Source organism: Lates calcarifer, linkage group LG15 (assembly GCF_001640805.2).
Source record: "Lates calcarifer isolate ASB-BC8 linkage group LG15, TLL_Latcal_v3, whole genome shotgun sequence".
Lineage (NCBI taxonomy): Eukaryota > Metazoa > Chordata > Actinopteri > Centropomidae > Lates > Lates calcarifer.
Window position 1 is genome coordinate 11,157,296 of NC_066847.1, and position 12,479 is coordinate 11,169,774.

Genomic DNA, 12,479 nt, shown 5'->3' on the forward strand with positions numbered 1-12,479 from the left:
ACACTTAGGACATTTTTTTGGCTGCTTTTTCTAAAAAAATGTTTTTATTGCATTATGTAAAGCACCATGAATTGCCTTTGTGCATGAACTGTGCTATACAAATAAACTTGTCTTGTAATTACAGATTCATCAAACTATGAATCCATGAATATTACATTTTTAACTACCTCTAATTGGCTAGGCTCCACTGTAAAATTATAACTCTATTATTTATGTAATTTACAAGCTTCCATAAGCTGCGCCAGAGACCTGTCAATGTTGCTGCAATTCCTGTGTCACTAATAGGGGCTGAGAAAAGATTAAATATTAATGCTCCTTTAAGAGCGAAATACAAAACTGCCTCCCCACCAGTGTTAGATGTTTGCCTTCTCCTGTTCTCCTGTTGAGTGGGTGAGGAATGAAATGATATAACAAATATTTACAAATTGTGTGGCTTACAAACTAAATAAACTTGTGTCCATCATACCTTGCACTCTGTCAATGTTTACTCTTTGCTAAAACTCTTACTTGCGTGCTAGGAAGCCCCTGGCGGCACTCTGGAAGCGTATGATTGTGTCAGTGATCTTCAGGTCTCTCTCCTCTTCCAGGTGAGCCAGGACTCCAGCTCTGAAGAAGACTTTACTCTGACCCACCCTGAACAGGTTGTGATCCAGCTCCAAAGCACTGATCTGAATGAGGACACAGGGTTCAGCGGTTGGTCAGTCGATCTAACACCATACTGTATGTTTGCAGCTACTGAAAAAATGACTTACCATGAGTTCTGATGCCTGTTTGCCATCCATGAAGGTGCGAGGGATAGCATTAGGAGTCAGGATCTCATATCTGGAAGACAAGTGCGATTCGGTGAGTGTGCATGTTCGAGGCTGAGATTGAGTAAAAAAGGTCATTTACAGGTGCCAGAGAAAGTGCTTGAGGAAACATGTGGTGTGCGGGAACGAAAGAGAGAGACAGAGAGGGGGACAGATGGTCATGAAAGGTAGCTGATTTGTCGTCCAACTGCTTATGTGGTGAAAAAATACAATCACAGACACACACACACATACACACAGACCTCTGTCTGAACTCCTGGAATGGGATGCGGTTAGGGAAGCCCTGTCTGCAGATACGGATCCCCTCCAGAACTCCATTACACCTCAGCTGGTCCAAAACCAAGTGGGGAGACAGCTTACCGGCCTGAGAGAGAGGAAAAAAACAACAGTCAAACATTTTCTCCCGTTGACATCAGGTTTCTTCCACATGCCTGTCCTTTCTGTCTCACCCTCTTCTCGTGGTTGGGAATGATGCAGCGGAGGAAGTTGGGGTTGGTGTTTCTCAGCGTGGCCATCAGCTTGGTAAGAGACTCTTTGTAAAGCTGACCAACAGTCCTGAACATTCCCTTCTTCGTCTTCAGTCCTGCTGCTCCGAATGTGACTGGGCCGCTGTTCTCTCCCGACGACACCTGGTCCAGACCCACGATCCTGTCCACTGGACGAAAACACAGAGAGCAGAGTCTCAGTATCAGCATCAATTAAGTAGAATTAATTTGGCATGGTGATGTCTGTGCCATGATGATGGCATAAACATTTCACACCTGGTTTCACATCTGCTATCATGGCTCTGGACACATGATATCATGTGGTTAACAATGGATACAAAGCTCTATAGAGATGCAGTAGTTTGGTTTTTTTGAAGGAAAAATAAAGAAGGATATTTTGTTTCTTAGTGCAAAACAAGAGCATAACAGTTAAAGCTTTTCCAGCTCAACTTGTTAACTTCAGACATGTCTAGACAGGCGCAACTACAGGTCTGTCTGTCAAGTCCAAGATAATTGTATTTCTTTATTTCTTCTCTTGACTTGACAGCTGTATTGGATGACATACTCTTGCATTAATGATCATTCTTATATAAACCTATTTAACTGTGAGTATGTCAATGTTTTGCTGCATCTCTAGAGCTGATTCAGGATCACATTTCTGCTTGCACATGGTTGGTTTGCATGAAACTCTTCCAGTGGCAGTCGCGTGAGTCTGTATTGTGCAGTACAACTCTTATGTGATGCTGAATTTGGCTTTTGCAACAAATGGAGAGCATGCTGCTACCTTGACACTCAAATTTCTACAAAACTAAAGTGAATTACTTCTGCATAAATGGAAAAAGCCACAACACACAAGCACAGCACTGTCACTAAAAGCCAAAACTTGCTAAAAGAGCAAAAAGAGAGCAACAGCACAGTGATAATATGTGAAAAGAATGAATTATAGGTACAGCTCATAACACCACAGGACAAATATCAACTAAAAATGAAACAAAGATGACACAAAAAAGCACACGACAATCAAAAAGTGGACAGACAGAAAACAATAGAGTAATGTGAGCAGAAGAGGGAGTGAGGAATGTGAGTGTGACACACGGAGGAGGAGAAAAACCTACTGTCGGAGCCATTAGCCTGTAGTGTGGCATAGGAGTCAAAGAAGTACACACGAGGAAGAGTTTGAATATCTAATACAGAAAGGAGGAGAGGACAAGGAGAAAGATGAGAGGAAAGGAGAGAAGGAGCCCAGGTGAGCACCATATTAGTGGAGAGGCATTAGAAAAAAAACAAGAGGGAAAAGAGCAAAGCAAACAGAGGAGAGAACAAGAAGGAAGGGCAGAGATGAGCCGAAATAAAAGAAAGCAGGAAGATTGTATAGTTGCATCATAGAGAAAGAGAGGAGAAAGAAATACAGTCAAGTTAGTACATTTTGCATCAGAAATGCTTAAAGATAAACTTAAAAGTACATTACCCACATTTTTGACATATGTTTTTGTATACTGTACACACATGAAGTCCATGAGTTTAAGGTTTACTGTACAAAGCTGAGAAGGAACATGTAAATCAGTCTCACCCTCCTTCCAGAGCTCTGAGACAAAATGATCCGATGACTGGTGGAGAAGAGACGCCACGTTGTCATTCAGAGGATCCATGTTCTTCACCAACCAATCATCGGCCTTATAGTCCACCTGAGAACAGGGAGGCCAGATGGGGGAGATGAAAGGTGAGATGTGCCTTCTTGCTAGGCAGTTGATTTGACTGGGAAAGATGTTGGGCATGAAATTACCTTTCCAGCATAGTGAATGATGGAGAAGTCAGCTTCCCCACGTGGCTGCTTTGATTTGAAGAATTTTGGATGGCTGCATTGCTCAGTAGACAGCTTCTCCACAAATGAGCGGTCTGTCGCCCGGGGGAACCAGCACTCTTCATCCAGCAGGGCCAGAACACCAGGTGGGTGAGCCTGACAAAGACAAGGAAAAACAACAAAAAATTATTCTGAGTGAAATGTGGATGTTTATAATTCAAGATGACAGGGTGGAAAAAAAAACACTGTGTTTATGTGTGTATGTACCGGTCTCTCAATGAGGTCAATGCAGGGCTGCAAGTCCAGGCCAAAGTCGATGAAGTTCCACTCAATGCCCTCCCGCTGGTACTCCTCCTGCTCCAGGATGAACATGGTGTGGTTGAAGAGCTGCTGCAGCTTCTCGTTGGTGTAGTTGATGCACAGCTGTTCAAAGGAGTTTAGCTGCAGGGGAGGGATTTAGAAAAGCAAACAAAGGTTCAATTTCAGCAAGTCATGTGATGTGAACTATGAAAAGACACTCTCTCATCCATGTCTCTATATGTCCACTGTTTGCAGCCAGTGCATTTACATCCTCTATTACAATAAGCTAAATGTTTTGTGAGAATTTACAAAAACACAAACACATGAACAAACCTGGAAGATTTCAAATCCAGCAATATCAAGGATCCCTATGAAGGAGGCTCCCTGTCTCTGTCTGCGGTCCAGAGCTCTGTTGATCCTGTGCACCAACCATCTGAACAGACGCTCATATGTGGCCTTCGCCAGGGCCTCCACAGCAAAATCAGCCTAAAAGATAAAAGCAGCACTGTAAGATGCACTCCACAAGGACATACCTGTTTATCTGTACGACTGCAAATATCTCTGCTTATTAAATTATACCTGTTCTTTAGTCTGGGCCTTCTGCACATACTCTCGCCCCACTTTGATCCTGGGAGTGAGGATGGCCCGAGTGAACTCCAGTACATTGATGCCCAGCAGATGGCACAGTTTCTGAGCAGCTGTGTTATCAGGCATGGAGGCCTGATCCTGGTTCTTCTCCTTCATGAAGGAAATGTTCCCAAACTGGAGCACGGAGGAGATCACCTTCAGCATGGCTGAGGAGAGGTCAGATGGAGAGAGGGAAGATGATTTATAGCAAGAATAAAATATGCAAGAAGCAAAATATTCTGTCTTCTTCTCCCCTCTGAATCATCCCCTTTCTTACACAACAACTCTTCTGGGGTGAAGCCCATTATGGCCATAGAGTCCATGGTCTGGGTGAAGTTCTCTGAATCGCTCTGACCAGGAACAGGGATGGAGCCACCACTGAGAAAGCGGTATTCGTCAGCAGTTCCTAAGAGCAGGTCCGCTGAGGGAGGAAAGACAAAAGGTGAAAAAGAGAGATTTAAGTTAAAAATACATGAATATTACTTAGTGCGGTGATAAATTACTAGACCACAGATTATGTAAGAATAGCAGTACACCACAATGCTCACCTCTCGTTTCCTCTGAAGCTCCACACAACAACTGGTAAAAGATGTGGAACGTCCTCTCATCTTTGGCCTGACGGGTGGCCCGAGACTTTTCAAGGAGGTCTAGATTAATATGTCATGGACATATACAACCAAAAATAGCAGAGTAGTGTGGTTTCTTATCATAAAACCAGCTAAAACTATTGTGCATTAGTTCCGATCTATTTCTAACAATTTTACGTTTTGGAATTAGGATACAAACAATTCATGTCGGATATTTTTACCAATGGACAATGACAGAGTGACAAGTCAAGTTTCAGAAAGCTCCAGATCCTTCTCCATATTTATGCTTATCTAGAGACAAGGGATTCTACTGATCTGTCAAAATATATGTAAAAGGATACAGGTCTCAATGTTGGCACCAACGATGTACCCCGCCACATCGAAATTAATGCGGATGAATTTACCCTGACAAAGGAGGAGGAGGAGTGGTTTAATGTTTGAAGCTATTTTGATAGAAAATATTCAAACTGATCATTCTGACATTTCAGGAGTTTTGGGAGAAACAAATAAATCCAGACAGGTCTTACAAATCTAGATGAGTTGTCGTTCTTGACAGTCTTTGCATTGCCGAAGGCCTCCAGGATGGGGTTGGCCTGCAGCAGCTGTCTCTCCAGCTCGCCCTGAGACACACAGGAGACATCAGATCAGCTCCACAATACTACAGAGATAAGAGCCTCAACAAAAGAATTCTATAGGGACTGTCTACTAAAATGTACCATTTAAGCCTGCTCTCTTTGGACTAACCACTGATCTGTTATGTAAAATAAAGAAAAATGCATGACTCATCCTCAAAGAGCAGTGACACAAAATGGTGCATTTTAGGGCCCAAAATAGCATCACACACACACACACCATTCCCAGACCCAGGAACAAATGATTCTCAACATCAATAAGAGTGATGTGCCCTCATTAGTTAAGCAATCAATAATAAGGGCATCAATCGCATCAATCATGTTTCACATTTAACTTATTAAAATTTAATCTCTTACATTATTAAAAGGCAATCTCTAGAAACCAGCTAACATGAGTCAGTTGAGAACCACTGTTGTAGAGCGTGGGGGCAGAGGGAAGCTGCAGCTTTAGATGCTAACATCATACACAAGCTACATGTTGGGTCATTCTTGCTAGCTGCAATGCATTACTGCAGTTGACGCATTGCCAGCGCAGCAGATGTCTATGCAGCGGCAGCAGCAGCCAGTGATGGGTATCAAGGGAGTTACTGTAGCTACAGGAGGCGGTTATACTGTAAAAACTGGCAAGGCATGTGAGCCAGCCAACACTAAAAGCAGACATACACACGCAGAGCCAGAGGTCAGCAGTTTTTACAGTGACAAAAGACATAGCAAACAATGTGTGCACAACATTGTCATAGCCACATATTAAAGTCTGTGCACTTGTTCACCCATTACACACTTACATACACAGACACACACACACACACGGGCAGCTGCAACAACACTGCCACACCCACTCCAAAACCAGAGTCTGCACTCATTCAGCTGCATTCACACATAAACCACCTCTACAGCAGAAATGTCTCACAATTCAACAGATACCTGTGGCATTTACAAGTCACTGGGAACGGGAAACCTACCCTAAGTCCACTGGGTATTACCAGAAGAAGAGAATAGAACAGGCCAAAACTAGAAACCCTGAAAGCCAGGCTTTCTTCAGTTAGAGAGGAACGCAATATGCACAAGAGATATGATTCTCTTTAGTTAATAAGAGGAATCATATCAGCTCTGGTAAATATTCTACACGGAACGTTTCAAGTCTACATAATCTGATCCCCAATGAATAAACCCAAAGTTGTCTAAATACTTTCATACTCACATATTGTATACTCTGACGAATTGTAGGGAAAAATGAAGTTTTAGGAGGGAGGATGATGGGTGGATGGGTGAACATATGAATGAGATAAACAAACAAAAAAAAAGACAAATAAGACAACAATAACAACAACAAACAAAGGAATACAAAAAAGCAAAACCAAATATACTGTACAGTACGAAGCTTGACTGTTATGAGGAGTAGTTTAAAGGTTTGAGGTTATTCAACTAAGTTAGTAAGAATTATCATGGAGTACATTAAGGAGAAAACGGCAGGGGGAGAGAAGCAAAGGGAGGGACAGAGGAAACTCACCCTGTTCACCAGAGTACTGCCTCTTGTTAAGGACCTAGAGCCATCCATCTGAACATGCAGGAAAGAGAGAGGGACAATGCGGAGAGAAGCGAATGAGGGGAAACAAGTGCTGGAGGGAAGAATGGAAGTTAAGGAATAATGCTGAGGAAAAAACAGATCTCATTGACACAGGAAACCCACTCCAAGGTAAGATAAGATAGACTTAACTGTATCTGCTGGAAAACACATAATTGTAATAATAAAATCAGTAGTAGGAAGTAGGAATGAATAAATAAATAAAAAGAAAAGTGATTTGATGCAGGTTCAGTAGACTGTGATTGGATTAGAGAAGAAATTGCAGAGAGCAGCAACTTTGAACTAATAAAATCACCACTGAAAACACTGCCACAGAGGTAGCTCATATTAGGTTAAAGAAATAGTTTTTGGGAACTAAATGATCACCTTTTCATTTCTCTCTAAGGCTTAGATGAGAACTGATACCACTCTCTTGTCTGTGCTCTAAGCACAGAGTTGGAGGCACATCCAGTGCTCCAACAGGAAGAAAATAAGCATAATTCCCAAAATGGTTATTTATTCCTTTAGCAAGATTTGACAGCAATAACATACAACATTCTGATCAAACTGTAGGTTCAGTATTTTGGTCATCCAGAAGGTTTACATGCAGCTTCTGTGTATCGAAGTCATGCAAAAACTATCTATTTGTCTATCTTTTATCTGCTTCCCTGAGCACTTCTTCATCTTCTTCATCTTCACTGTTATTCCCCTCCCCTTTCATTCTTAATGTTCTTGGAAGGTCCTTCTTCTGTTTCTATGTCATTCTTCCAGCTGCTCTTTGTCATTCTTACTTCTGTGGTGTCAGTCTCTACTGTAACATACCTGCACAGCTTCCTTGCTCCTACCCAGAGTGCCACTCTTATGGGAGGAGGCGACGTGAGCCAAATACTGGATGACTTTCTTAGTGTTTTCTGTTTTCCCAGCTCCAGACTCGCCTCTGGAATACACACGACATACAAACCCAAGTAAGGAATGCACATGTACACAATAAATACCATTCTCTTTACATATGGTCTAAATTATAAATGGTGTATATATATATATATATATATATATATATATATATATATATATATGTATATATAAGCATTTTAAAGAGAGGGAACACACATGAACTAGTGTCCAAACACACATTCACCACACCAATAAATATAGAGCTCATGCAGTGCATTCAAAGCCACAGGTCTAAATAGAAAGCAGGTGTGGAGGATACAGGCTGTGTCAGTATTGTTGCTTTTGGAGAAGAATGAAGGAGAGTGGAGCAAAAATAGCAACTGTAAAAGATCTAAAAGAGGCAGACACCTTGTCCCAAATACACTTAGAGACTGATTCGAGATGAACCTAAAGCAGGATTCTTGACAATGACAGGAAGAGTCTGGCAGGAAGACAGAGAGACAGATGGCAGGCTCTCAGGCAAACAGGTAGATAGACAAATGATGGGTAGAGACAGACAGGAGTCTGTATTCAGATTACAAGCCTTAATGCTCAGTCAGTTCTGACTTTTTGCCCTGATATAATTTTTCTTTTGCAACTCTTTCAATTTGTGTTTAAAAATGTCTCATATTGAATATCAGTAGGAACAGTAGTCGGCTCTGGATTAGCATGTTCACAATTACTTAAATTACAATTACAATTTAGTGTAAAAAGCAAATACCATCATGTGTATATCCCACACGAACTATCAGTATCAGCAACAAATGATTTTACACATGAAAGTTACTAAATAGGGTCAAAAAGTACTAAAAGGCAGAGCTGTAGCTTTATTAGCAGCTGCATAAAGATGTTTGGGAGTTGTAGAGGAGTCAGCATAGTGGTGTGCTTACTGCTTTATTTCTGTCTTAGGAGTTATTACTGTGGGTCACAGGCCAAGAGCCTTCAACTCAAACCACATATAAAAATGACCCAAAACCAGGCTGAAAATATCCCACTTTTGGGGCATCTCCTAGTGTCTCAGTGCTTTACACACACACACTATGTACTGTTATCATAATGCCCTCGGTTTGATTCTGGCTGGAGATCTTTGCACTGCATGTCATTTCTCTTTCTCTCCACCCATGTTTCTTGTTTGGCTCAACTATCTCCAAAGACCAAGATGCTAAAAAAAAACAATAAGAATCTTTCAAAAAGAATTTTTCTTTTCTATTCACCTCACTGAGATATACCAGATATATGCAACGAGTGGATAAAAAAAAGGTTTTGGTCCATATTTGCTTGAAATCTGTTTATATTACAATGACATACATATTTGTATGCAGAAACAAACAAACATAACACATGAAAGCACACATGCACACTCACTCCAGAGAAGCAGACACTCTCAATGTGACCCCTACAAAGATTTTCCTCATGGCAAATTACAAAGAACACACACACAGACACACTGGGGTCCTCCTGTAGGCTACTCACGTGCAGAGGATTGACTGATCTTCTCTGTCTGTGAAAGAAAAGAAAAAAACAGTGTGAAGGCATTCTGTATGAGTGAAATGACATAAATCACTTAGATAGATAGATATACAGATAGATAGATAGATAGATAGATGAACAGAAAACAGTCTACACATGTTGACATATGATTCCTTGAAATGACACACTGTAAGGTGCTGTATGGAAGTGAGGAGGTTATCTATGCCATTGGTTTGCTCTTGTTACACTAAGCCTCCACCCCCACTAACCAGGCATGAAGAGCTCTCTCTCTGCATGTCAGTCACTCCTTTACTAATCAGAGAGAAGCAGGTCGCCAGCTGAACTGGTCTCTCCAGGCTGCCAGACCACACAACACTGGTAGTCAATGTTTGCAACATCTCTTGTACCTGCTTTTAAGATTCCCACACATTCAGTCTGGAAGAATTCATACTGGTCCTACAGGTTCAATCACTGTGGTAACACACCTACAACACTGCCCTGAAGGGGGGTGAGGGAGGCGGGGGGTGGCAAATACATAGACATACAGCCTCATCTGTCCTGTCCTGTTATCAGGAAGACACCCTGAGGCAGAGGCATTGCTCAATCGACCCTTAGCTGCTTTTAAACGGTTGCTGGGAATTCTCTGTCTCGTCTCATGAACTCAACATGACAGGTAGGGCTTTGAAAAATGCTTGTCATGCATTGCTGTTACTAGTATAATATGTGGTTACTATCATTACCACAACAAATATTCAGTGATATCATTAGCTGTGGTGCCACACCTAGAAATCTCTGTTGGGAAAAAAACACAGTCTCACCTATTTGTTTTTACTTTTAAAGCGTTTGATAAAAGCCACAGTTTGAGAAAATACCACGCCTTCAAATACTGTTCCTGGTGTGGCTCAGTGACCAAAGATCACAGATGAGATTCAGTATCACATTCCAGCCCAGCTGAGCTGATAGCAGATGTAATGTGTTAGCTACAGTGTCAAAGTTAGTCAGGGGTCAGAGGTCACAGATAGTGTTGAGTACCTTGTAGCATGCTGCGATAGGCAGCCTCTGATATGGCATAGATGTGCGGGGGCATCTCGTGACGTTTTTTGCCTCGGTACATCTCCACGATGGATTCTGTGTAGATGGGCAGGTTCTTGTAAGGGTTCACCACCACGCAGAACAATCCTGAATATGTCTGGGGAAAAAACGCACAGTACACAGAGATTTGCATTACCTTATCTTCAGTACATTTACATGGATATCAATCCAGTTCAAGAACAACTGTCTCATTTACTTGTAGTTGTGTTGAATGGGTTGATATACACATTTTGTAATTCACTCAAAAACGCTTTGTCATGTAAACTTGGATTATCAACTATTTTTGAGTGTATACACTTGCTCACTTGGTGTAGGTGACTGATGCCACATTCTAGCAGATTGTCAATAACTATGGGTGCTGTGGGTAGTTTGACTGCTCCTGTTTGATAAATGCAAGAGTAGCATAATTCCATTGAACTGCTGCTTCACTTCAAAGTAAAGCAGTAAACCAATAGTGGTCTCAAGCCCGAAAGGCAGATCTGTCTTTTTCTGGATTCCGTATATTATACAGGTCGGCAACATTTGCCCTGATTACTTACTGGGTGACAGGTAAACAGACATTCAGGACTAAGTTAATGATACAGGATATAGTTTCTAACATTAAAATGATCTACTAACTACACACGTATGTAATATGCATTACATTAAAACATACAAAAATACCCACAGTCACAATAAAGAAACTGTCTGCATCACCCACACATAAAATGCACAAATACACTCCTACACCAGATTCGTCATATGTGCAACATTTTGCAAGATTCAATACATAACTCGTTCATAAAGGACAGTTGTGACTCATCTAAATGCAGCCAGTGATTACATTTTCTACATGGCACCCAGCCACACCTGAACATTCATGCTGTCATAATTCATTCAAACTGTAGTGAAAGTCATGAATGATTACAAAACCATTGTATCTTATCTCATATTGTAATACGCCTCTCTAAGCTATTCCAACAATTCATCCCTGCTAACTCCTCTTTCCATCTCTTAATCTTTCCTTTCAGCCACTTCCTCTATCATTCATCTCATTAGTTGCCTCTCATTAGTTGCAGTTGTCTATTAATGCAGTTAAAAGGCAGCTGCATTTAATTGCCTATACATTATTCTGTTTTAATTGCACATACAACATATGTGACCTGGGTATGTCAGTTACCACTGTGACTTCTGTTCTTTCCATCCAATCCTACTCATATTTTCTCTTTGCACTCTCGTCCCCACTTTTCTGCAACAGAAACCAGAGACGCCCCCACTGCAACCACACATACATGAGCAACTTTGTAAACTGACTCCTCACCTCTCTTACCGCCCCATATCAGTTACACAAGAGATGCCAGAGGAGCTCACTGCTAACACATGCCTGCACACAACATCACACACTGTATGTGCGCACAGAATGCTTACTCTTGTTCATGCATGACTGTGTACAGGTGTACTGGTGGGACTGGTGTTAGTTTTATGCTGTGTATGCATTCATCATCTCGTGTATTTATTGTTTTATGCACTCACATAGATCAAACCCGAGTAGTATCTCTCTCTCAGGTTGTGCAGCACCGAGGCTTCGTTGAGGCAGGTGAGATCGGCCATGTCCTCCACTTTACTGAAGCGAGGAGGGTTCATCCGCTGCACCTCCTCCCTGGACAGAGTCAACTTCCGCTGGCTGTCTGTAAGCTCGACCTCTACCTCATCGCCCCGCTCCTCCCGAATACTGGCCGACTGGGGGTCAGAGAGAAATCAGTTACCAGATGCTTTAAACTTACTTAAGAAAAGTAATCCACTACAGTGAGCAGTGTGTCTGCAATTGTTGTTAAGATTTCACGGCCCAGTGCCAAAATGCAATACAACCACGAAATATGCTGTCAGAAAATCAATCTCAGAATAATCTATACACACAAAAAAATTCAATCTCTTGAAAAGAATAATGTGAATTTAATGTTTAAAATATCTTGCATTAAAAAGACTGCTTGGCAGTTCTCTCAGGAGTTGTAAATCGTGGATGTTGCATTTTCCCTTGATGCTTCAAAAGCAAAGCTTTTAGAGCAGATCCTGCTAAAAAATAATACAGACTAAACTATGAAACTGTGTTGGATTATGCTACAACACATAAAAAAATTTTGGTCTAGTCCTCTAACTCCACAGCAAACTAGCTAGCCTGGATTTGAAATGAAACAAACAC

The 12,479-nt window shown here is 41.5% G+C and overlaps 1 protein-coding gene across 5 annotated transcripts in view; it reads right to left on the bottom strand.

Moving 5' to 3' along the window:
• myh14 (myosin, heavy chain 14, non-muscle) overlaps nt 1–12,479 on the bottom strand; it is a 29,430-nt gene that overhangs the window by 11,735 nt on the left and 5,216 nt on the right. For 2 of the 5 annotated variants that reach the window (XM_051076163.1, XM_018680391.2), the window contains exons 3-21: nt 11,813–12,019; nt 10,241–10,397; nt 9,212–9,239; nt 7,628–7,742; nt 6,752–6,799; nt 5,137–5,229; nt 4,951–5,014; nt 4,571–4,669; nt 4,300–4,443; nt 3,975–4,189; nt 3,729–3,881; nt 3,363–3,536; nt 3,078–3,251; nt 2,865–2,979; nt 2,410–2,478; nt 1,259–1,464; nt 1,052–1,173; nt 753–822; nt 508–668 (exon numbers count right to left, since the gene is read on the bottom strand). In XM_051076163.1, coding sequence (XP_050932120.1) covers nt 508–668; nt 753–822; nt 1,052–1,173; nt 1,259–1,464; nt 2,410–2,478; nt 2,865–2,979; nt 3,078–3,251; nt 3,363–3,536; nt 3,729–3,881; nt 3,975–4,189; nt 4,300–4,443; nt 4,571–4,669; nt 4,951–5,014; nt 5,137–5,229; nt 6,752–6,799; nt 7,628–7,742; nt 9,212–9,239; nt 10,241–10,397; nt 11,813–12,019 — 2,414 coding nt within the window. Of the gene's footprint in view, nt 1–507; nt 669–752; nt 823–1,051; nt 1,174–1,258; nt 1,465–2,409; nt 2,479–2,864; nt 2,980–3,077; nt 3,252–3,362; nt 3,537–3,728; nt 3,882–3,974; nt 4,190–4,299; nt 4,444–4,570; nt 4,670–4,950; nt 5,015–5,136; nt 5,230–6,442; nt 6,455–6,751; nt 6,800–7,627; nt 7,743–9,211; nt 9,240–10,240; nt 10,398–11,812; nt 12,020–12,479 lie in introns of all 5 variants that reach the window. The other 3 variants (XM_018680393.2, XM_051076164.1, XM_018680396.2) reach the window with 3 other exon arrangements.